The sequence below is a fragment of the Rissa tridactyla genome, chromosome 1 (genome assembly GCF_028500815.1).
Source record: "Rissa tridactyla isolate bRisTri1 chromosome 1, bRisTri1.patW.cur.20221130, whole genome shotgun sequence".
Lineage (NCBI taxonomy): Eukaryota > Metazoa > Chordata > Aves > Charadriiformes > Laridae > Rissa > Rissa tridactyla.
In genome coordinates this window covers 175,797,904-175,823,486 of record NC_071466.1, presented here as the reverse complement: position 1 = coordinate 175,823,486, position 25,583 = coordinate 175,797,904, and the positions used below count along the sequence as shown (strand labels likewise).

General features: G+C 35.4%; 1 protein-coding gene across 2 annotated transcripts in view; it reads right to left on the bottom strand.

Annotated features, from left to right (window-relative positions):
* PPP1R12A (protein phosphatase 1 regulatory subunit 12A) overlaps positions 1-25,583 on the bottom strand; it is a 122,884-nt gene that overhangs the window by 20,304 nt on the left and 76,997 nt on the right. Inside the window, exons 6-20 of one of the 2 annotated variants that reach the window (XM_054188559.1) lie at positions 23,452-23,526; positions 22,929-23,017; positions 22,639-22,796; positions 19,193-19,320; positions 16,160-16,276; positions 15,576-15,791; positions 14,670-14,764; positions 11,555-11,677; positions 9,674-9,835; positions 9,058-9,234; positions 5,254-5,344; positions 4,134-4,331; positions 3,788-3,956; positions 1,599-1,717; positions 834-894 (exon numbers count right to left, since the gene is read on the bottom strand). In XM_054188559.1, coding sequence (XP_054044534.1) covers positions 834-894; positions 1,599-1,717; positions 3,788-3,956; positions 4,134-4,331; positions 5,254-5,344; positions 9,058-9,234; positions 9,674-9,835; positions 11,555-11,677; positions 14,670-14,764; positions 15,576-15,791; positions 16,160-16,276; positions 19,193-19,320; positions 22,639-22,796; positions 22,929-23,017; positions 23,452-23,526 — 1,978 coding nt within the window. The remainder of the gene's footprint in view (positions 1-833; positions 895-1,598; positions 1,718-3,787; positions 3,957-4,133; positions 4,332-5,253; positions 5,345-9,057; positions 9,235-9,673; positions 9,836-11,554; positions 11,678-14,669; positions 14,765-15,575; positions 15,792-16,159; positions 16,277-19,192; positions 19,321-22,638; positions 22,797-22,928; positions 23,018-23,451; positions 23,527-25,583) is intronic. The other variant, XM_054188561.1, reaches the window with a different exon arrangement.

Sequence of the window (25,583 nt, the reverse complement as noted above, 5' to 3'; positions counted from 1 at the left end):
AACTGAAGTAGTTAAGAAATGTGTGATGGAAACTTTCATAAAAAGGAGAGAAACATCACTTAAGTTTTATTCCTTAGTAATGAACCTGATTCTGTAGTGTGTTTCTCCAGGGTTTAGGTCAAAAGAAATACATTCTGCTATACCATTTTAGAGTACAGTTTAAGTCACTACTTCCCTTTTAATCCCTCTTCATCCCACTATCACATACCATTCAGTTTATATGGACTTTTTCCATCAAATCAAGCCTATTATGCTGTTTTCCACTGACTTTTTAATGAAACTAATAATACTGAATTAGGATGTTCAAAAATCCATTTTCTTCAATGGAGAAATAAGGTACATTGTGCTCTTCAACTTCCTATGCTTCATTACGTTAACTTCTCATGTTATGTGTTAATTACGTTATTGACACCACTTTTAAAAGGTTTTAATTACTGCACATAAGTCACTGGACATCATTTATCTGAACGTAACAGAACAGATGGAACAAGGATATTTCCAAGGTAGAAACTGAAAGCTCCCTCCATTAACTTGCTGCAACATGTCCCTGACCTATGTGTCAGAAATTTCAGCTACATTTTCTGGATGCTAATTCTACATAATCAGAATGAAAAACATGAGTTTTAGCCATTGTTAATATGTTAAAAATTGTTATTACAGCCTGCAAAGGAAACGGTACTGAATCATGGCCACAAATGATCAATGAGAAAGCATTCTTAAGAACTCTACCTTCCGTACTCTTTTAATTGAATCCAACTGCAACAGAAATTTTATGAACAAAATGCATCTGTTAGAAAGTTAATATACTAATTAACTTTCAAAAAGTACCTGAGTTTCTTTCTTATTTGTTCCTTCTTCGGAATCAGATTGGTGTTCCTGTTCATTTTCATCACTCTGGTGAAAGACATGGGAGAGGAAAAATAATTAAACTCTTCAAAGCTTACTGAGATTTTAAGGCATTCTAGACTTTAAAGATGAGAATCTAAGAGCAGTGAAACTCTACCTAACTAAAATGTATAGAGAATATATGGGTTATATGATGAAAATTCTCAAACAAGTACATGTTTTCCGTACTGAAGGAAGCAGAAGTTTGTATTTGGCACAGGAAGATCTTGCTTTTACAAAATTACATACTGGTCCCATGACAAAGAAAAGGGGAAGGGATTTGGCTGAAACATCAACTATAACCCTTCTAACCTGACAGCAGTTCTTTCAGTTTTAAGTATGTGGTTACTCGTAATGTGCCAGATAACGAGTCTCATTCTTACAGCTGTGGTATGCATGCCATAGAAAAGAATTGTTCAATGATTATTTTTTCCTTAGATTACGATTAATTCCTATTAAGTTACGCTTATTACAGTATTTTAGAATTCTTTTTAGCATTCTCAACATAACTTAGACTTAATTTTGATTTTGCTCCTGAAAGCTTCAAAACAGAGCAACAGAGAATACATAGCTTGAACAAGCATCAGTTTTCCCAGAACAATTAGTTATATACTGTATTACTCTAAATTATTCTCTGTTCTCAGAATACACTATACACATTCCATATTGCTACAAGCTAAGGCTATAAATCAGCAGTAGCAGTCGTTACTTACATCTTGAGTCCAAAAAGAAACTCCTGTAGATCGTCGTTTTTCTCTTGGTCGCCGCCTTTCCCTTATAGTCTTAGGCTGTGACTTATCTTCTTCCTTTTCTTCCTCTTTTTTGCCCCCTTCTGTTAATAACAACTTTCTTACTCATTGTATGATACAATCTAATTTTCTGAAATAATTCTCAGTCTTTAAAATGCTTACAATTTTTCTTACTTGAAATAAATTTGTTAAAGAGCTTCTTAACCCATACATGGTTTGCTGTAACATACATTCCTCAGAATATAGCTCTAAAATACTATAAACATTGTTCCAATTCTTGAATAGCAACTGCAAAATACTAATTCCATCTCAGCCACCTAAACAGAACATTTCAATCTAACAGTAATACACTACAAATTAGAGTTAAAATTCAATTTTCAAAACCGCGGTGTAATAATTCTAAACATCTGTGTCACTAGACGTATAAAAGTACAAAATAAGAGGAGATAATTCTTCACTGTTCTTCATCAAACAAGTTTTTTTGCTTACCTCAAGAATTTGATATTAAAAACCCCAAACTTTTAAAAGCCTGTTAAGCCCTCCTTAAGAGTCCCCCCTTTTCATCACAGCCCTCTCCATTTTTGCTCGAAGGAAGAATAAAATGGGATTTCCTAGATTAGATTAATACTATATTATATATTTCCTTTTTCTTTAAAAGAAATGCAATTGCAATTCAAAACCGACATAATACCTCAGGATTGTGCTTGCTCCCCTATATATGTTTACAAGTAATTTGTACCAAAAAAACTATTAAGCAAACCTGCCCAAACCAAAACTATTTACTTATTTTATCATGCAGCCTATTCAGTCTGCCGTTCTTTTATTAAAGGAAGAAACCACAGATTTGAGTTCAGATAGAAGCACCACTAAGAACTTTACCATCACTCGTCTTCAGAGGTAAATAAACATTTTAGCGTGACACAAGAATTAAACAGAAAGAAAGAAATACAAATATTCAAGGTGAACATGTAACTTTCCTTTAAATAAATGATGATTTTACCTCTGGGCTTTCAGATGGTAATGTATTTCTCCTCCTAAAGTCATAACTTGAAAAAAACCCTGCTGTACCTAATATTTACCCATGAAAATCTCTTCCATAGAACAGTCTAGAAAGAGTTTCCTAGAGCAAGCATGCGTTATTGAAGAACCTTAATCCAAATTTCATTTCATGTTAGGACAGAGGGAAAAAAATCAGAAAGCGTATCCCTGAAGCTTAGCCCTAATAACTTCCTCAGAAAATCCCAGTCTAGGGAACATGGCAATACTGCTATATAGTAAATGGAGATTTGATCAATGGATCATTTAATCTGATCTTCTGTATAAGAAAATTATCAATTTTAATCAGTAATCCTATTCAAGTTACCGATCAATAACTGGAATTAAAGTATTTCTCCCAAGTCAACAGCAGCATGCCTCCAAGAGAGAACAGGAGATCACGCTGGATGTCACCAGCCTCCTCCTTTGACAGGCAACTGATCAGGCACAACATCTCTGAGAATTATAGCAGGTGATTCACATTTGAAATGAGGGCAAAACCCCTGTGACATCAGAGAAAAGCTTTTTTCTGACCTCTGAATCACACATCTGATCCTCGTCTTAAGATGACATAAACCAATCAAGTATCTAGAAGTATGGTTCCATTAACTATTCTGAACTACCACTGCAAATATCCCCTTCCCTTTGTTATCAACTGCTCCGGAAACCCTGAGAGCTCCTTAAAGCATGCTTCCAGTCCTTTAATGTGGAAAAGACTGAAACAAACCCTATTATTTAGCAATTATTTAATCAAGTAAAATTCCTCCTCAATACCTGCAAGTATTTAAACTCTGAAATGTGGTATTTTGTTATTGTTGCTGTGTTAAAGCAGAAATTAAAGCACTACGTGGATACTGAAGACAGTGTATTTGACATCTCTGTGACCCACCAACGGAAAACACAGATTCACATACTAAACGGCTGCAAAACACCAAGTACAGAAAATCTTTTTTTCTCTCTATATGCAAGTTTTGGAATTTGTTACAGGAGACGGGAGTTAAGATACACCTCCAGTGGTCTTACCTACCACATCCCATTTTGAACTATCTTTAGAAATATAATCAGCCCTTTGTCAATTAAAACAACAAAAAAAAACCCTTCACAAACAGTACTCCTACCTCTCTCACTTTCCTTTGTTCCACTCCGAGAATAGGCAGAAGTTATACCTATAAGGCTGTTTGGTCTGTTTAGTTGACTTGAAGTTGAAAGAGAGCTAGTGGAGGTGGAGAGCGAAGAGGTGGACGATGAAGTAGTTGAAGTTGAAGTTGGTCTATAGCGATGATATGGCTATTCAGCAGAAAAATGTAAAAATTAATTTACCAAGATTAAAAAAATATAAACCACAGGATATGAAAACATTTAAATAAATAAATAAATCCTATAGAAGTACCAAAATTATAATATTATAATTGGAGTTAAGATTCATATAATTTCTCTACCTAAAGAGACCCATCATGAAAATACCTCTTCAACAGTTCGGGAATATCTTTGTCTATAATCATCATCTTTAGTTTCAGATTCTTTCTTTTCTTCCTGTTTTTCTTTGTCTTGCTTTTCTTTCTCTTCTTTTTCTTTTTCTTCATTTTCCTGTTCTCTGGTTCGCGTTGGACGACTTCTTCCTATAGTTTTTTCAGCTTCTTGAAGATCTGTCAGTGTTACGCCCTGTGAAAACAGAAGTCAGCAAACAACATTTCAATATATAACTTGTATTCATGTGGATGATCATATGATATAAATACATATCTTAAAGACAAAATTCAGCTTAAGAAAATTATTTCTATCTATTAAGAAATAAATTTTACTGATCTATTCTACCTATAAGCTTTTCTCTCAAATCTTGGAACCAAACATCCCTCTTTGATTAGTGGCAAGTGTTTGCTGTAATGTGAACTACCACAGATTCTCCAGCAACACAATTTTTAGTTAAACATACAGATCACATAAAAAATCATATAGAAATCATTTAAGAACCGACTAGATCCTTCCAGTATCATTGTAAGCATACTAAATATTTTTGAAAGAAAAGACTTCCTTAGTACTCTTCTGCGTCCACAGAAACTAGGCTGAATGTATTTTTTTTATGACATGGATCTTATTAGCTATCCATACGTTGGTCAGCTCATTCACATTATCTTCAGTAGTCCATGCACTGAAAAAAGACTTAGAAATGGAAGCAAATACAGTATGCTATGCCTACATTAAGTCTTCAGCCAGAAGCATATAGCTGTTAGTTCTTGAAGAATTTAAATTCTTAAACATCTACATAACATCAGGCACAATTACTCGAATAAGCCATTTCACCAGAATCAAGAACCTCCTTTCACTGGATGAGTCTCTGCTTTCAAATTTGTATTAAGTCACTCTTCAGTGATTAGAAAAAGCAACTTTCAGCACACAGTGAAGGGTCCTAAAGCTTTCAGGGGAAAAAGGGAAAAAAAGAGGCTTTATTACATCTGGTGCAAGTTGTTTTATACCAGGAAGACCCACCAGTTTTGGAGGTTTACTGGGAAATTAAAACTTCACTGTACTCAGGGAGCTACATGGGTATATTACCATAAATGTAGAAGCTTTAATAAAACTGTACCTGCGTAGATCTTCTAGACTGTCTTGCTTGCCTGGATCTAGCTTTTCTTTGGGACTCTGACTCTTCATCCCGTACTGGAGTGAGGTATGATCTAAAGAGTTAATCACAAACAAAATTAGCAAATGATAATTTTTGTACAAATGTATTAAATGGTCAGAAAAAACCCCAAACACAGTATGACTGAAAACCAAAGCAACTGGAAGAAAATCCATAACAATCCATATAAGATGGATTACATTTTAGACGTTTCATGTCTACCATATTAATCTATTCATTAAGATAGCAGCCTTAGAATTCAATTAAAATATACAGTGTTTTCCTACTTACTTCAGATTTCTTTTTACCATTTTCTCTAAATATAACCTAGCTTTTTTGGTATTTCACTAGCCTACCAACTTAGGGGTAGAAGACCTCAAGAGATACAGCCAGTTACACGTGTGTACACAAAATACGTATCTCTGTGTGTGTATGAACTTTCAACATAACCTGTAGACTTTTAGAAAAAGCTAAATGTACTGCTAATGCAGAAAATCTAATTATACCATCTACTGCACCAGAGATTAAAAACCTCTGCGGAGGTGGTTACCATATTTTCGCATGAATCATCCATGCTTTGAGTAACCCAACTCCCTTTGAAAAAACTGTGCTTAAAAATAAATCTTCATGAAACCCACAAAAAACCTGCAGAGTAAGCAGGTAATTGTAATCAAAGCCAAAAGGCTACTAGAGTAGACATACAAGGTCTGGACTCTTTAAAGAAATTCTCCAATCTGTGTAACTGAGATAAAAAAGAAGAGATACATATATATGCATAAATGTATATATTTGTATGTATGTAGCATGTATACATATGTATGTAGGTATGTAAAACCATCAATAAAGAACTTAAAAGTTTTGAATACATTTGTTGATTTTCTATTCTAGAATATTCTGGGAATGCTGCTATAATTTAACATTTTTTAAAAATCCTTAGATTAGCTAAAAATTAGAAAATTTGAAAAAGCAAAATCAGAAGGTTGCTAAAAGGTTGCTTAAAACACAAAACCTCTCTGAGGTTCTTTAGATCATAAAATTAGCTACATTAAAAATAGCAGATTCAGATTCTGCAATGTTTTCTGATTGTTTATATTTTCAAATGTCATTAGTTAAGAATAATTGGCTAATGATTCAATAATTGGCTAGTGATGATGTTTCAAAAGCCATCGCCTATTAACAATTAAATCATTTATCTATGGAAAGAGCAGTTCTTTGGTCACCTAATTATATATTTGTTAGCACATACTAAAACCAGTTCTAAAACAACTCTAAGTTTTAAAAATAAACTCCATTGACACAGACCTATGGATTACTACCCATGTTCTATCTCTATTAAACAAATTACTCCTAGAATGTAGGAAAATATTTATAATTAGCTGCTATACTTACAAATGTAAAAACATCGCCTATTTTATGGAACATCTGAAAAAAATCCCACTATATTTATTTGATTTCCCTATTTCGTTCTCTTGCAAACAGCATTTTTGATACTTTCCATTTTCCTAGAACCCTAGGCCCCATCTGTATCAGGAGAAGGGTGCTTTTTAGCTGCTTTAACTAACACAATCTGAAATACCACCTACCTAGGAGGTCTTGATTGCAGACCAGGTGTAATCTTTAGGGCTTGAAAATTGCTACAAATTACTCCATATAACTTGCTCTTTAGTAACCAGTGTATACAATCCTACCCTCCAATAAATATGAAATACTTTAAACTTCACTGACGGAAAATGAAAACTCCCAACTCGCCAGGAGCACACTACAGCTGCTCTCAGAGCGGAAAGTGCCCTTTTCCCTGGCACCCCTTGTGTATGCCACGCAGGTCACCTATGCGCTATTATTCATGAGACAAAGATTTAAAGATTCACGTTTGTCATTCTCTTCCCTGTTTCTCTAAACCAACCCTAAAAATTCGATAAAGAATATAGCTTCTTCAGCTATTCCAAAAGGATGCACCATTACATGCTTTGTTACTAAAAGTACTTTATAATGTCCTTACTTTTCAAATATTCTTTGAAATACTATTTCGAACATACTTTCTAAATACACACTTTCAGTCTATAAATATGGATTAACCAACTTCATTTCTTAAGAAAATATTTAGCATATATTTCTTATACAAATTTTTCATGTGCATATAAACATACATAGCTACACACACATGCACATATATATGTATCTGTATATATAGATAGATATGCATGTGCTGATATTTAGAGCGCTACCTTCTCACATGCATGCACTAATTATTCCAGTTTTGCTCAATTCTAAGATTTAATGGATAGTTTAATAAGCCATCAATAATACATCTGCAACACTATATTACACAATTGGCCCAAAGTCAGATAAAAACAAGGAATTTCAGGCCAATTGCAGGTATCTAAAACGTATGTAGTATATGCGCATTAGTATACACACACTAGTAAGAGCAAACAAGACAGCAAAAGCCTTAATTCTAAATTTCCTTGCTTTTCTAGCTCATGTGACACTGAAATAGCATTTGCATTTTAAAATTTGAACTACTTTAGAAAAAAAAGATGCGTTTTGTTGGTTTTGCTTTTCCTTTCTTGGATTCAGCCAAATTTTGCTATGGAAAATGCAGGTCCCAACTACGGTTGTTATTGAAATGGGTTGTAAGCACATGTGGGCACCTCCTAAATCATGGTGGGGAAGAAAAAAAAAAATCCCCATTTCACAGAAGTTATTTCATTTCAGTTTTGGGTATAAAAGGAAGACTACGGAAAACAGACTATCCTAAATAGGCCTAAAGCTATGAGGAATCTTTAAATATTGCTGCCTTAGAATCCAGTTCTTCTGTAAGAACAAACATCTTCATTATCTCTGTGAACATAGAGAGATACGCGCATCTGGCACCGATACAGGAGCTACAGTTCAAAACTCCTACGGGAGCAACACAGAAATCTGAATTTGCATTTCAGCAGAAGGGTTAAAGGATAAACATTTATAAATATCCAGAAGAAGAAGAACCCAGGGAAAGCTAACACGAATTAGCAACCTTATGAAATCTTACTTTTGCTTCCATAAATAGTAGGTAACAACTCTATGGAAACATAACTATGCACCTTAACTATGCATCTTAACTCATCCACCATGTAACTATAACAGAAAAAGCACTGTATTCTTAAGATTTACATCAGACTCTTACTAATCCTTCACACTGAATAATACTCTTAAAGCATTGCATTTATAACTGTGTATTACGTTTCAAATAGAAGAGACCCTAAACGATGCAATGAAATAAACAGAATGTGTTGGGTTCAATACTCTCTCCTCAGGAGTGCCAGGCACCAAAATGACTGAACAAATGCTCCGCTGTAACTTATTAGCATACTGCCAGTGGCACAGTAGCACAATCAGCAGCAATGCACCTGTAGTAAGTAATTAATTACTGATTTTCTTATTTTCAATTCAGCATTTTTGCAGTTTCATTATGGGTATTTTTAAGAGGACTCCATTTAATCTATTAACGGAAACAGCAATATGAAAATACTGCATACCAAATGAGAACCCAAGGCCAGTCAAAAATACAGAATATCAAAGTTTAAGTTTCATGAATGATCTCTACCGGTATTAAGCTCTTACACAAATCGAGGCATATTGCTAGTTGTTTCAATACACAGGAAGCAAAACCACTGCTTTACATACTGCAATATCCAAATTTGGGGTAACCAACACATTCCTTTAAATAAGAAAAAAACAAAAACCTTTTTGTATAAGAGCGACATTACTCTTAGGACCTTTACACACCTCCGTCTCTCCCTGACCTCTGACGTTGAGGACACAGTGCCAGAAGTAGCTGTAGTCATGGCTGTGGTAGTGGCTGTGGCATTTACAACAGATGGTGCAACAGGAACGGTCACTGCTGTAGGAACACTGTCCTTTTCTTTCTCAGTACTATCCTCAGCCCACAAACGATTTGAGGTACTACAGCATAACAAGCAGCAACACAAAAAAAGAGAAAAGGAAACAGCTAAACAATGAAAGCACTTTACTAAACAACTAATAACATGTAAATTGAGGGATGGATTTTTTTTTTAAAAGCAAACTGAGAAATGTCTCTACTATGAAAGCTCAACTTGAGCTATTAAATTGAATAAATTAAGAATGGAACAGTTCACAATAATTGAACTCTTCACCCTTCCACATTCTTTTATGCCAACATGGCTGTCACTTTACAGGAGAAAGCCATTCACAATTTTCGAGCCAAATTGTATAAAATTAAAACAAATTTAACAGGAAAGTGAAAAAATCCAGAGCCCCAGGATCTACTAAACAAGAACGCATGCACATACATAAGCACACAATAGACCTGACAAAAAAAAAAAAAAAAAAAAAGAAAAAAGCAGTGTGCTGGTGCCATTACCTGCTTTGTACACCTGCTGAAGTAGAACCCGTTGTACTCTTTGTAGTAGTGTTTGCGCTGGCAGGCAGTGTTTTCTGAAGACCAGCAGAAGAGGTAACTGTTGATGCAGTACTTGGAACATTAGAACTAATCAAATCATCTTGTCTTCTACCAAAGGAGCCACTGAAGGAGAGACATGTACAATGAATGCATTGTGTTACTTATCTTTGCTCCTTAAAATATTACAAAGCTGTGAATGATCCATTAAATTCCTGCCGGTGTATTCTGTGTCTCAGTTGAGTCTCGGAAACTACTGGGGTAAAAGAAGCATTTTCAAAAGCCATTTTCTTCACTATTTCTTTGACTAAATCTTTTAATTTATGACTTCAGAGGGCAGCAGAAGTGTCCCTTAGTCCTCACCATTTCTCCACAAGAGGAGGAGCTAAAGAATGGAACCTCACTGGTTTGTGTATGACTGTCTTGATCGCATCTACTGCGATCAAGATACTACTATTCATAAAGGACCCCTAATGTCCCAGTTTTAAACTGCTGTTTCACCCACACTGAATACCTCAGAAACCGCAGAATTTTACTCCACAGCTTGTCAGAAAAGAAAATGTCTTCAATATGACTCCTCTTATAATTTTCAACCAATTAAATGCATTGCCTTTTCTTTTTCTTTTTTTGAACTTTAATCATTCCCAGAAAGATTAACCTCCCACTCGTGCTTTTCCCTTGCTCTTCAAGTTGTAAAGAAGATCCAGTGGTTTCCACATTTTTTTCATTGGTTCTGGATGAACAAATTTTGCATTACCAAATCGGCATGTTTGTCCATGACTAAACCTCAGAACCCACAGTTAAGAGAGACAGAACATCATATTCCTAACTGCAAAAAATTTAAGGAAAGATGCTTCTTTGTCATTCTGCAATTGATCATTTTTTCTATTACTATCAATTCTAAAATGATAAAGAAAAAAATAATTGTACGAGAACAACTAAGGCAATACACTGTTAAAGCACCACATGCAATTTAAAATGTATTTAAAATGCAGATTTATTATGCTGTACGAAACAGCCTGACATGTCACTGACAACATCAATGTCAAGACAAAAAAAAAAAGTTAAATACCCGTCACCACGTATCATCAGCAGCACATATCAATATGCAGCTTAGCTACCTGAATGACAACTTCTCCTTTTGATCTATTCATTTTAGATAGTTAATGCTCCACTAATTCCAATGAAGAACTTTACTCTAATAGCCATACTGAAACTATACAACGGAGTAAAGTCAATCATGTATATATTTGCAGGATATGATTCCTTCTGAGAAAATCCTGCAAGATAGGAACCACACATACCTGAAAGTTATTTTCATATTAACCATCATTTACTTCGCATTCAAGTGAGTTTTACGTATGCTTTCTATGATGCTCATACTCAAGGCAGGTGTGGCTATAATCTACCATTATTATGGAGAGTAGCCCAAGACCTCCGATACTGTCACGCAAAATCAAAATTCGACAGAGACAACATTTTTCCCCTTTTCAGATATCAAGCAAAATTATCTCTACTACAACATTTAAAATAGTTGTCTTTGGCTACTGAGCTATTCCAGAAAGAGTCAAACAAACCTCAAACTGAAATAAACAATGGAAAAAGGAAGCATATAATTTTAATTATATAGCAGTTGCTGCAACACTCAAAGCTAGTTAAAATGATGTAGCTTTAAAATCAGCATAAGCATTGCATCAGCATAAGTACATACTTTGCAAATACTCTGAACATTTTAACATGTCACCATTCAATTTTAAACTGTCCTTACAAAGTGATTCAGTAGATAATTTTTCTTTTAATTTGTAAGCTTATTTTGATAAAAAAAGACAAGAGAAAATCCCACACCTTCTTTGATAACTTGTGTTTAATGATGTAGGACCTTCATTCAAACTGTTTTTCTTGACATCTTCCTCCCATTTTCTCCTGGTGTAAGAACTGCCGCCACGTATTGAGCTAGCAGACGAGTCCCTGTAAAAAAGCCGTTATTTATCAAACTCATATTAAAGAAGGTTGTTCTTGATGCGAGCTGAAAAGAAGCTTCAAATTAAAGATTAAAACCCTGGATAACACACTTAAACATAACCACTTGGAACAGGAATAAAATGACCTTTATGGACAATCATTTTCAAGCTTCCGTGGAAAAATACTACATTCATACTAACACTGTTAGAAATGTAATAGAAAAGTAGCATCAAAAGAAAAACTGCTAAAAAGGATTTAATGAACATGAAATCAACCATCAGCTTCTATCTGTGACCATTGCTGGCTGTGTTTTTCTCATACAAGGAACAAGAGGCTTTTCTGTTTGCTCCTGAGATTACCCAGTGTAGCAAAGGGAAAAGTACTTGGGTTTTCTAGAAATTGATTTCATGGGTTTTTTCATTCTTGGATGTTATAAGAAGTTCAAAAGCTGCCTAGGCCTTTAGAACTCACAATACTGTAGACTAGTGTAAACAGGTCTGCAGTAGCCATTCCTGAGTGGCCTGTCACGTATCACTAGCTGACATTACTTTAGTTGTAAGGAATTTCCAGCCTGTTGTTGCAGTTTATAGCAGCAAGAAATAACCCTGCAAGAATCTACCTAGAAAAACTACCCTGAAAACTGATACTGAGACGCAAAAAACTGAATTTCTAATAAAAATCTCACCTCAAGATTTTAAGTAAAGTTCAGATAGAAGGAAGAAAAAAAAGGTCTTTCACAAAACTACATAAAAGGCAACCAGGTGTGTGAGGGAAAATAAAATTTTGCAAAGATGTATTTTATGTCCAGATACCTTTAGCCTTCAGAATGCTCCTCTTTTTACACAACAATGTATGCTAGCACTTCTGCGGTCAGAAACAACTTTAGAAAAGGACCAAACACAAGCCACTGCAGTGTTATCTCTTCCCACCAAACTGAAACACAAATTCTCAGGTATCATCTACCACAGAAAGGTCCTGGTGCGTGACAGTTTTTTTTCTAATTACTGAAGGTTTCACTTTGCTAGCAGTTTTGCTGTAGCATTGGCTACTTGACTGAGGATGCCTGAAATTTGTTAATCTAAAAGTTCAGCTGAGATTCATCTTGAAGTCCTTTCCATTACTCACAGTACGACGTTAGCTGGATTACACCACGACATCGGTAAGCTAGACAAGCAGGTGTTCAGACAGGTAGAACAAGAACCCAGCATTAAACCAATCAACAAGGACAGAGATCTGGGACAAAGGCAGAAACCGTCGTAATTTATTAAGGTACCCGTAGGGCAGATGGTTAAATTTGACATGCAAAGAAGGGCAGACTAAATGTCAAAAATCTCTTACGGCTTTAATTAAGTAACCTGGGTTGACTGCCACATCATACACTAGGCAAAGTATTGGTGCCTAACTAGGCTGGCCTAAAAGCAGGAACACAGAAAGTTCTCAGGTCAATACTTTGGTCAGCACTGGGACTAACGGTTCTGATGACCCCAGTTCACCCAATGCATATGAGGAAAAATACGCTATTGCTGATACCCTCTTTTGGAACTGTCTGTGAATAAGCCATAATGCTTAAGATCGGCATGTGAAGGACACAAATGAGCCTCAACGCTGAAGCAAAACTTAATCCCTTTGTTACAAGTAGTAACAGCTTCTAAGACAAAAAATTGCAATGAAATATTTATCCTAATCTTGAGGTATCATCTAGTTAGGATACTTTTGGAGTACAAGAGTTTTTGAGAAGATCTGAAAAGAATAAAAATTGAAATAATAATAATCTCTCTTAGAAACAAACCAAAACTCAGCCTCAAAAATAAGCCCAGCCTCAAAGAATACAGTACTCCAGAGAATAAGCACAAACAGAAACTCCAAACTGCTCTGTTACAGAACTACAGATTAAAAAAAATCTGGCCAAGTAACATGAGAGATGCTAACAAACTAAGCTGAACTTTAGGGGAGCCTGGGAGCTGGAATATCCCTGTTTCAAAACAGAATTTGTCACACGGAGACTAAACTTAGGCAATAGTATTCTGCAAGCATAAGAAAAGCCAGTATTTCTCTTGTGCTTGTGCTGAAATGAACCATTCTCAAGAGTAACAACAAAGAAGTTCCTCTTCAGAGATTTATCAGTCTTACAATGATTACAACAGCACATTTTGAGCAATGAGAGGATTTTCAGTTCAGGTCATCCAACATCCACCTACCTAGATATGATCCAACAGAAACAAGATATTACAGAGACTTCTAAGTTTTGTACTATGCATTCTATATTAAGTCAAAAAAATGTCCACGTACCACGTAGAACCTCAATAAAGGAGAGAAGTGAAAAATGGGAAGGTTCTAACAACGTAAATATGCCATGAAAGTACCCCAAATCCTAAGAGATAACAAGCCTATGCACCTAAACTTTTTGTTTCTTTTATACCGAAAGCTATGGAGGAAATACCAGCAAAGAAAGTGAAAATCTCCAAAAGAAGAAGAAAGGTCAACATGTAAAGAAGAAAAATAGAAGAACTGCTTTTGTAACTTAACTATGATTTTTGTAAGTCATTGCTGCTCCACGGCAAGGTTTTAAGCAAAGACTGTAAGAAAGGCAGCATTTTATTCTTATCAAACAACAATAACAAGTTATTATCAAATAAACGATTATCAAATAAATTATTATCAACTAATGAAGCCCAGTAGCAGCACCCGATGGCTCAAGACAAAGCAGTAAAATGCTTTTAGCACCATTCAGTAGCTTAAAGTTTATGACTTCATATTTTGGATTTTATTTATTTTCTCCCCCGAGAAGACAACACTCATTGCCCAGACCTGCTCTTGTCATATAATAATTTGGATCTTAAAAAGGGTCATTATAATTTACAAGATTAAAAACCTTTAGGAATTGGATTAGCATAATCTATAGAGCAGGATAATACTATAAATTAGCATTATCTTAAAATCTTTAAGTTTGTCAGCCACTCTAAAATCATGTAATTTTGTATTTAACAAAAATAGTCACCTGTTTTCTTTTTCATCAATGTCAGAGGTACTGGCCAGTCGTCTTGGTATTGTAGGTGCAACATATGCAAGTCGAGTTCCTTTTCCATCTTTCTCCTGAAAGACATGTATTTTTTATTAAGTGTTATTATTATTGATTATACTGCTATTGGCTGGAAAATCATCATTACGACAACTTCAGCTGTATGTAGTATTGTGACCTGATTATACAAATGATTTTCAAGCGTTAGTTAAATAACATAAGGACTACAATAGGAAAAGCAAACTGTTTGTTTTCGTTCTAGTAATGCAAATGGCTTGATTTCTTTTTTCTGTTCTTCGCTGCAGTACAATTCCAACACTGATTACAGAAAGCAACTGTTTTAGTATTATGGTATGGTATGGTATGGTATGGTATTATTCCTAATCCTGAAAACATTTAAACACTTGTATTTGAAAGAGAACCATGAGTTCAGTGCTGTTCAGTTACCTGTTCCAAATTAGTCCTTCACTTGGTTCGCTGTACTCATGTTTAATTATAGAACTAAATTTTTGTAAATAAAAAATGACTATGGAGTACAGAAAGAGACTCTTTTTCAGTAAGATTCTTTCAACATCACTCTCAAAGTGATGCCAAAACTATCAAATCTCTTATCTCCCTTAAATGTAAAAACTACTACTAGCAACACTAGTTCCACGAAGGGAAAAGCCCCAGACCTATGTACCGACTCACCAGACAATGAAGGTACATACCACACTTTTATAAAGACTATGCAGAAGCTGCACAATTTAACTTTTCAGAATTTTGGTAAAGAACAGCCGTGTCGCGCAGTCAATAGAGAACGTCTTCTACAATACATCACAAACTTCTATACTAAGTAAGGTAGACCAGTTCCTCAAAATGTTGTTTCACACTGAAAACAATTACCTTTTCTTTGTTGTCCAATGAAGAGGAAAGTCTAGGACTTGAAGCAGAACGCATAACACCTGCAGAGTCCTTTTCTTTCTGAGCTTCTTTGGAAGCAGTAATCTCTGCAAGTGCACCATAACTACCAGTTTTTCTAAGACCTAACCTCCATGAAGCAGGAGATTCATCCTTCCTCTCTTCTTCTTTGGGAGAAACCTTGGTTGTAGACGTTGGAAACTATAAAACACATGTAAATGAATTTACATTAATAATTTACATTACCCGTGGTAATTCATGCTCCTTGCGGATATCTGAGAACACAACTGCTTTTATTTTAATAATCACAAAAGTGTTGAATTCATAGGGAAGTTGTGGTGAGAGACAACCTACACACTCTTCTCTTAAATTAGTTAATGAGATAAGAAATGTAAGACTGGTCAAGGTATACTACTCCTCTAAAAGTTAGCTTGGAAGAACTCACGCTTTGTAATACACACTGTGATCATGAGATGCAAACTTAGAAACATGCAAATCCAGTATCAACATTTTGATTAAATATGTTATTTTGCAACCTGTACACAAACCTGTGCACACCAGAACCTCACCATAGATTTTTCACCCTTATTGGGCACAAGAACAATGCCAGTCTTGCGCAAGCCCTGCCTCCATGATGCAGGATCTACTGACTCCACGACAGGCATGATAGGAGGAATGAAATCATACTAAAGCCAATTAAGACAAGACAAAGATGAAGATTGAAAGAATGGAAAACAGAAACAAAAGGTTGTTTTAAAACGACATAGTTTGTTCCTATGTTTATGTTATGTAGCTCTTCATTACAGCACAAAATACCAAAAAGCAGTAAGAGACTTAAAACCTTAGTAACAGATTCTTATTAAACACAACACAGTATGTTTAGCTAATTCAGAGACAGAATTACACAGAAGAGGACAGCAAAGCCTGTTGACCTAGCAAGGTCCATGGCCTAAATCCTCATATGGCTGAGAATACCGGAAGATCCGCACTAATGTACTTCTTATCTTCTTACCATATTTCATTCATATCCCTTAATCACACACATCCCATGCTAGCTTAGCTATGAAACCCTCCACTTTGGGAGCCTCACTCCCAAACTCACCTCACTTCAGTACCCTCAAACAGAAAGCAGCATTACTGAATGCCGTATGGATTGAAGAAAACCCAAATTCAAGCTTAGTACATACACTGCATCTGCACCACTTCTGAGCAACGTACGGTTTGGCCATCTATGGTGTAAAAGCGTAATAGTAGCTGCAGTAGCACAGATGGTGCAAACCTGAAAAGGTGCAAGAGCAGGTGCAAGGTCACACATACAGTGCTGTTTTACCTTCATTAATAAAAACCGTTTAAAGCCTTTTTGTTTATTGATGTGAGCTGCAACTGCTTTTCTAGATCCTATATATGTGCTATGTTACAAGATGATCAGTCTTGATATAAATGTACATTTATTTTGTAGCTACAGAAGGCCTTGAATTTTTCACATATAGTATTAGAACGATAACTACAGTTGACTTTTAACCTGCACCTTTTACCTTTAAGACCAAAAGAGAAGCCATTAATTACTGGATGATAAAATTAGAATAAACTAAATGCCAGTGTATTAATGATTTATAAAAGGATATAGTTCAGCTTAAAATCATACTTATTTCTTCTTCTTACAAAAAAGTTCCTTCCCCCCCCTCCCGTTTCATTATTTAATCACCTACCAAAAAAAAAAGTCAGTTTGATAATTCAACTCTGGAATATCAAGCCACACGCCAGCTAGCAACAACTTGGTAATGTCCTATTGCTGAAAGTCATATAGCTTAGAAGGCTTTTGCATAATATGAAATAAAATGATTGGAAGAGACAAGCTAGGAAACTTTTGACTTCAAGATGAAGTTCAGACAATTACAAGAAAACTGAAGTGTTGTAAGTGTTAGATATCATAGAATTTCCAGCGTGCAAAAAGAATTACGTGGAGTAAAAAAACTGGATGGAGAGCACATCAGTTAAACTGCCCAACTGTCACAAACGCTTGTAGTACTAAAGTGATTTCAAAAAATAAACTCTATAAAGTAGGCCTATTTCCTTGCAATAAAATTCACACAATATATTTGAATTCATTCCAGTTAGACACAGTTAGCAAACCAGCAATTACTCACAATGTCTTCCCTCCCTCATGCATTTGCTATGTTTTGCATGGAGAACTTGTGGCACAGCTCCTGAACAATTCAAATGCAGCTCACATTACAGAGAAACGAAATTCCTTATTGAGCAAGCAGGAACTGTTTAGATTAACGTCACAAGATCACCCTGGAATCTAGCTGTCTGTCCAGCCACAAAGCTCGGTGAGGGGAAACAGAACTCATTCCTGCTGGTGAGCCGTGCCCACAATTCCCCTTTTGCTCTCACTTTTTTTTGAGATAAATCTTGTGGACATCAGTCATAATGATTTTTTGTAAAGCAGCTCTTGGGATCAGGAAGGCTGGCCCAACCCTGTCATACAGTATCACGTAACATGATGCAATTGGGCAATATATTCACTGCATCTGTTATATTGAAGTGTACTTTGTAAGAGGAATCATCATTAAGTTCTATTGTGAATATGAAAGTATAACTCCAGTAAGCTCTCGGGAGCTAAATACAATTCCTGCAATTGGCCCAGCAGTACTTCTTCTCTCTCTACTGTGGCTTCAGTATATCATGGCTACCATTTCTCCTGAATACGCTCTTCAGAAGCATCAGTAGAGGGTTACGCTTTGAATATGATGTGTATAGAAAAGTTGCAACAATTGACAAATGAAGCCTTACTGGCTTACTATCCAGTTTGCTTTGATATTCTAAAAGTTTGACTTGTGTACCACCTTCTGACTACGCATTATTATCTACTGCAGTTTTTTTTCTCCAGGCATACGTATCTTCCCTTTGACAAGCAAAACTAAAATTCGTTCCAAGTAACTTTTCACATCAAGCTGCAAAAAAGCTTCCTGCATGCTATATGGCTTTGCTAGGTGTGTTTTTGAGCTGTGCATTGAATAAATTATGTGTCCCGATTCTCTAGCTCTTCCATGAGGTCCTAACCATATTGCAATGAGAGCTGGGACCTACAGGACTTTCTACTTTTTATTTCAGGTATCATTTTCAACTTCTGCATCTAAACACTAATTGAATCCTTCTAAGCACTCTGAAAGTACCCCATCCCCCCCTCCCCCGCCTTAAATGCATCACAAATACAGACACAGAGAGACAGTAAAACTGTAGTTTCTAAAAATTTTGCAGGTGCCTGTTATAGAAAAGACTTTCAAAAGATGAAGTTTAGATTCAGAAAAACGAGAACTCAACTCACTGCGCAACAGATTTTTGCTTTTTTAAAAGGATCTTATGTTCAGCTATTTCATAGTTCTGTATTTTAGATCGCTGTTTAGAATCAAAACCATTCAAAATTATAAAAAATTGAACACGGTTTCTGTAGAAAAACACTAAATATTTTAGGAATCTGTACATATTTTCGTTAATCCATTGGAGAACTGAATACACTTTTTATATAAGAATCAAAAAATGTATGCTTACACAGAAGAACAGAAATTTAAAATAATGAGAAAGGTAATTTATTTTACCTTCTTAACAGGTGATGTAGGTGCCCCTTGTCCGCCGGCTACTGAAGGCGCTGTCACAGCTACCGATGCAGATTGTGTACTTGTGGTATTTGCATTATTCGTTACAGCTGCCAACGTTTTGGTCTTATCTGCAAAACAGTTACAAGATTTTAATTTCCATTTGTCATTCACAATTTCTTCACTTCTACTACACAGAATTGAATTTGTTTTGAACATATTTGACAGACAACTTTCCAAATGGGATTTTATTATTTATTCCTCAGTGTTTTCCCCCTTGCTCCCCATCTGCATCTTAGTTAGGTCCGACTTTTTTTCAATAACTGTCATGCACGTAACATTTATTTTTTTTTGTTATTCAGCAAGTGTTAAACACTCAGAGACGCAGAGACAGAACCACAGAATCATTTGGGTTGAAAGTGACCTCGGGAGGTCACCTAATTCCGCCTCCTGCTCAAAGCAGGGTCAATATTGTGTACAGACCAGGTTGCTCAGGGCTTTGATGAGTCAGGTCTCAAAAACTTCTACAGACAGAGATTCCACAGCCTCTCCGGACAGCCTGTATTTTAGTGGATGACTAATAACCATGAAAATTTAACAGTAGGAGGTATGTTCGCATTTAAGAGTTAATTTGAACTGCGGAAGATGCTAATTCAAAGTAAAACATTTATTCTCGGATAAGTGTGTATGTTGAGTGCAAAGAAATAATTAACTGCACAGAGAACCCAGCCAGGGATTCCAGTCACCAGAATGAGCTGAGGCAGGGACTGGCCTCCCAGAGCTCCAGCTTTCCATTTCCTTCATCCCTTCTTTGTCCCTTGTTTTTCTTACTTAAGTTTCACTATCTACCTACTCTACCCTCTTCTGCTTTGTCCCTCCTGCCCACATTTCTTCCTCTGTCCTTTGTCTGTGTACCTTACGCCCCTCTTACACAAACATACAGAAAATGCCATGGTTGTGATCCAACAACTGTTGTCACTGTGCTTGCTTGAGCTTCATAATCTTACACCTCACTTCTGTTTCACCTATTCAAATTGAACATTCTCTGCAGCAGGATGCTCCATCCCATCTGTGCAGTATGGAGCAACATGGGATTCAGTGCCCATTCGTTTTGATCCTACTATAAATGTACCTTATATCTACACTACCCATCCAGCATAGGAACAGATAATTTAGAAAGTATGCAATGTTTTCATAGTGTTCTTGCATCTAACACTCAAATTCAACGAAAATACCAATCTATGATTGAAAATCATATAATTAATGGTATTGCTGTTACACATGTGTTTCAGTTACGGACATAGCTGAACAGATGTTTTGAATAATTATTTATGCACTAAAATACAAATATAAAAAACAGCTTACATGACTAACTGCACTTAATGGGACGCTCTTTTTAAACACAAGTGAAAATAAATTGTGGTAAACTTCTAGGTCATGGTGATAAAAAGTTCAACAGGACAATGCAGACTGACAGTTATGATTTGAGATGATACACAGGCAGATCTGCTGGAAATTTGCAAATGAGTAATATAGCTTTAAAATATACAGAAAAAGTTATCAGGAGTGAAAGCATGGAAGGAGAAAAATGGATTTTTCACAACTGTATTCTGAAATTACTTCAAGGACAGCAAGAACACAGCTGTATGCATGACAGAGCTAATATTGACTTTCAAAGAAAACATTAAATCACCTCAAAGTAAATTAAAAAATTGGAACCACTGAAAATTTTATTTTTCAGTTTGTTTCCCTGTCCTTGAGGAGATGCTAGCTTCATATTCATATTTCCCTTCTCGGTCTTACAGACAGAAAAGTTATTTATCTTTAAACTGTAGTCTCACATAATCAATGAAACAGAATGTAAGTTTTAGGAAAACATTTCAAATATCCCAATAGAGTAGAAAACACAGTTTCTGGTACTTCAGAATATTGAACACTGTTAAAATATTTTACAACCAGAATGCTCCTTATAATCTTAATATTTCTCACCAGAAAACTACCTTAAGCTGAATAATGTGAAAAAAGAGTAAGTACGAGCTTGGAATTTAGAGATCCAGCTCTACAGGGAAAAGCTTAAAGTCTAGCTTGCCAAATAAAGTATGATAAAGTCTTGTTTATATTAAAAACCCCAAAGTTTACATAAATTAATTCTTGTGTCACAGTCAAATTTTCCTGGCACAAACTATCTACTGGTAACGAATAGAACAGTTACCAGAGTCATAAAGTTCAGGAGACATTACAGTTAGCTCAGTGACTGAGAAATTACTACATGTTATATATTAAAAGGGTTTTGAGTTTATTGAAGCTCATTCTCTGTAAATAAGGGATACAAGTATACTATGGTGAAAGACTAATTACAAAGCTTGACAGACATGTTTTCCAGCTTAACACTGAAATGCTGGTATATTTCAAAATACAAAAATAATTAAACCGTAATAGACAGTTTGGTTTTACAACTTATTTTTACCTCTGCCTACATTAAATATTTACGATACATTGGTTAGCTCTAAAATCCCTCCCTCCTTCATCTTATCTTTTCAGGTGAAATTAGAAAGAATGTTTTAAAATGAGAACCGACGGCTAACCAAAAAGGGTTACTTATTTTAAAAAGTGTAAATATAAAATATTAACAGTTTCTAAAGACATCTGTGTCTATGTGTTGTATTGCTGCACTGCTGTCCTAAAATTCTTTATTAGGATTGAACATTGATTGCCTGACATTTGTTTTCTGATTTGAAAGAAAAAGATGCTATGCTGTTCTTAAATCACTACTTGCTTTAAGACTCAGATAATTGTTCAAGGAAAACCACACATAAATTCCACTGGAGAAATACAGAGTAACGTGTTTCTTTGCATACAATTCCAAACTTTTCAAAGGACCTCTGTCTTGAAATGAAGTTGTATATAAAGTAACTGTTAACATTAAAATGGCACCTTTAAAAGTTTATTTCAGTACACAATGAAAATATATGCACCGTTACTTTATGAATACCTGAGCCAAGGTTGACAGATTAATTGGTAATTACTTCAGGATAGCAAGAACAAATGAGAATGTTTGCACTCTGTTCCAATTTCTATACCAGCTCCACAAGCAAACACTGCTACGAAGCTTTCATTTCTGATTTGATTTTCTAACTCCTTCAGTGTTTTCTGACATGCTACTTAAGGCTTCTGTTATTCAAACTATTTAATTAAAAGCATCAATTCTTAAATAGCCAATCAAATAAGTAGGTTAATACCTTTAACCGAAATAGTAAAGACATCTATTTGATATCTCTGTTATGAATTGACTTTAGACATATATAGACTTGCTTTAAAATGATTGGAAGCTTAGTGAAATGCAGAAGAATACGTGAAACTTAAGATACTTAACTCTGTATGATGTGATATTAAGGAAGTAAATTTATAAAGTAAAAACTTAAAGAAAGACAATACTCCAAATAACATACCTGTCTCTGCTTCAGATTCTGAGTCATCATCTTCCTCCTCTTCACTAGAACAACTGGATTCATCCTTCTTTCCCTCTTCTTCCTCATCTGCTTTTTCTTGCTCCAGAGACTCTATACTAGTTGCATTCTTTTCTTGCTCCATAATCAACGTCTCCTTACTGAGTTTGAAAAGAAAAATAGTTACTAAGTCCTGAAAAATTTACTAATGCCTGGCAAGTAGGACTTTTGTGACAGCTTGTAAAATTATTTTTTTTTTATTAAGAATTTATCATTTTTCCTAGTTTACTTACTTTTTGAATGTTTTCTGCGTCTGATTATTATCCATGTTGGCTGTGGATTCAATTAGGGGGGATTTCTTTTCCCGTTTTTCACTATGAAGCTTCAAAACATATAGAATGATGCAGTTAAATTGATAGAACAGTATCAGTGAGACAAAATTACAAACGGAGGGTAATGTTTAACTACTACAAACACTAGAACGCGTATAAGCTTTCAAAGTGTTAAAGTTCAAAATTCTAAAATCTCAGGAACTGTTATTCCAAGTAAGCAGCTCATTGTTGATGCTTCAGATCATAAAATGCCCACTGGACAAGGCAAGTAGAAGAGGACCTTCTTTCTTCCAAGGCTTTTTGGTCACCATAATTGACCAAGTAAGGGCATAAAAGATTCTTTGAGGTGACTGTGGCATTACGTGGAGCCCCAAATCAAACCTTTGTTTTTAATCTATATGCTGCTCTGAGATGCATACCATAAGCATATGTATAATAAAGTATAATGTGTGTATATATGTATCTTTATATGCAAAAGGCCTACCAGATTCTGCTTCTTTTGTAATTCTTCTAAATATCCTAGAATATCTTCATCTGCCACATCAAATGCTGTCTGCCCCTGGAAAAAGGAAAGAAGTAAAACACCGTAATTGTACATCGGAATTTAAATATAATGGATTACGATGCCTTATCACATGATGATGCAGGTAAGGAGCACATTCAGAGAGAGAAATTAGAAAGTATAAGCCAAGCTCTATTACAAACTGTTAGTCTGTCAGTAGTTGAAAACAATTGTGCAAAATTACTTTCTTTGGGTAATTGAAACAGAAACACCTATACCTGATGAGTAAACATGGGTTTTAAGAGATAAAAACAGGACTTCAATAAAATGTTTCTGTCCTTTGAAGGGGAAAAAAAAACTATCAACGAAAAGAAAAGTAGATTGAACGAATATGATTCTCACAATATTAGTTCCAAACAGCTATTCCAATGGCAGCTGTATGGATGGATCCTGAGCAGTTCAGTATCCTGTCCCTCTTGATTACCATACACAGATTGATTTTTTAATGTTTAAATTACATAAGCATGCTACACTAAATTTAAGTAGTCATGCTTTCACATTTTTACAGTAAAACAGTATTTTACACTCCATTTTAGAAAACATCTGCTACAACCCCCTTAGTGCATGATTTCCATGGGACGTACTTGAACAAACAGATCATCATGTGATTCATTAACACAGAGTAATGCTGTCAGCTGCAATTTCTTCAGCTTGCCATATCTCACATCTACATAGTCACTGCAATTCTCGACTCAACCAGATGCCCACAGGATGTAAGATTCCATCTTTAAGGTCTGAATTGGAAAAGATCTCAAAAATTCCCTTTCTTCATCTCTACCTGAAGATGAGAAGGGCTGAAGCTCACAGTTTCACAAAGGAAGCCTGACTTACTTTGATACTGCAATACAATACTTAGTATTCGTAAGTTTGCGTTCAAATACAAGAAGGCTGGAATCTAGGCAAAGTCCTAGATCCACTGGTATAAATGCAGCTGCCTCAATACGCTGAGCGGACTTACTGAAATGTCGGGAGTATCATGACAAGATCAATTGAGTAAGTACTTCCGTACAATAACCATCAATAAAGACAGAGCTGTCATTTTGAAGTAGTCACAGCAGCTTATAAAGATAATTAAAGATGTTCATATTTGTCTCTGTTTATTTCAGTTTCTCGAAACATATTCCTAATTACACTGTGAAGGCTACCCTAAATAGTTAGAAAGGATGGACTTTCAAACCACTAGCTTTCACATCCATAAAACTTCTGCATACAGCAGAAGCACGTGCACCTTTCAACGAGCATTACCCAAAAACGCTTGAGGTCCTCTGACATTCGAACTATTCCATTTAGTATAACACAGCACTAACCCAGAAACTAAACAACAAAATTATCTCAAGTTTACATTTGCATTATTATGACTACAATTTTTAATCTGGCCTTCTGTTTTCAGGTAGCTATTAAGTGGCTTTATTTCCAAAAAATATGAGTTAGACCTACCTTGACCTCAAAAAAAATCACTTCACAAAAAACTGTTGTCGTTGGAAGGTTATAACTAAACCAAATCCATAAAAGTTAATACCTGAAGTCAAGTGCCTAAACAATAATGGCTGAATTCTCTGAGATGCTAAGCACCTACAACTGAAACCAAATCCAGAGGAGTTGCCAATCTTTTTATCTCCAAAAGCGAAAATGCTTACTAGCTTACTTAAGAACACAACAGCCAAAACTTTCCTAGCTTGCACAGACAAGCCCATACACCAAATAAAACGGCTTACACCTCTCTGTACCTCCTTTATTCTTCATTTTGCCCCAGTTGAGCTGAAAATACTTTCTTGAGAGTACTCTCTAGAATACCATCCTCTGCATTTTCACCTCAGTAAAAAGTCTAACAAATAACTTGATAAACTGGCTTCAAATAATTGCATCAGCTTTTGATCGCCTGATACAAAATACAGTCATGCAGAAGTTCTATAAGGATTATACAGAAACAGAGTTGAAGCTATTTGAAATTTAATTCCAGAATTCACTGATTTGTCTATAAGCAACCTCAATTTCTAAGGAAGAAAAAGTCGACAAAACCCAAAAATGTTAAGCAGGAGTAGTTTTGCCTTTAT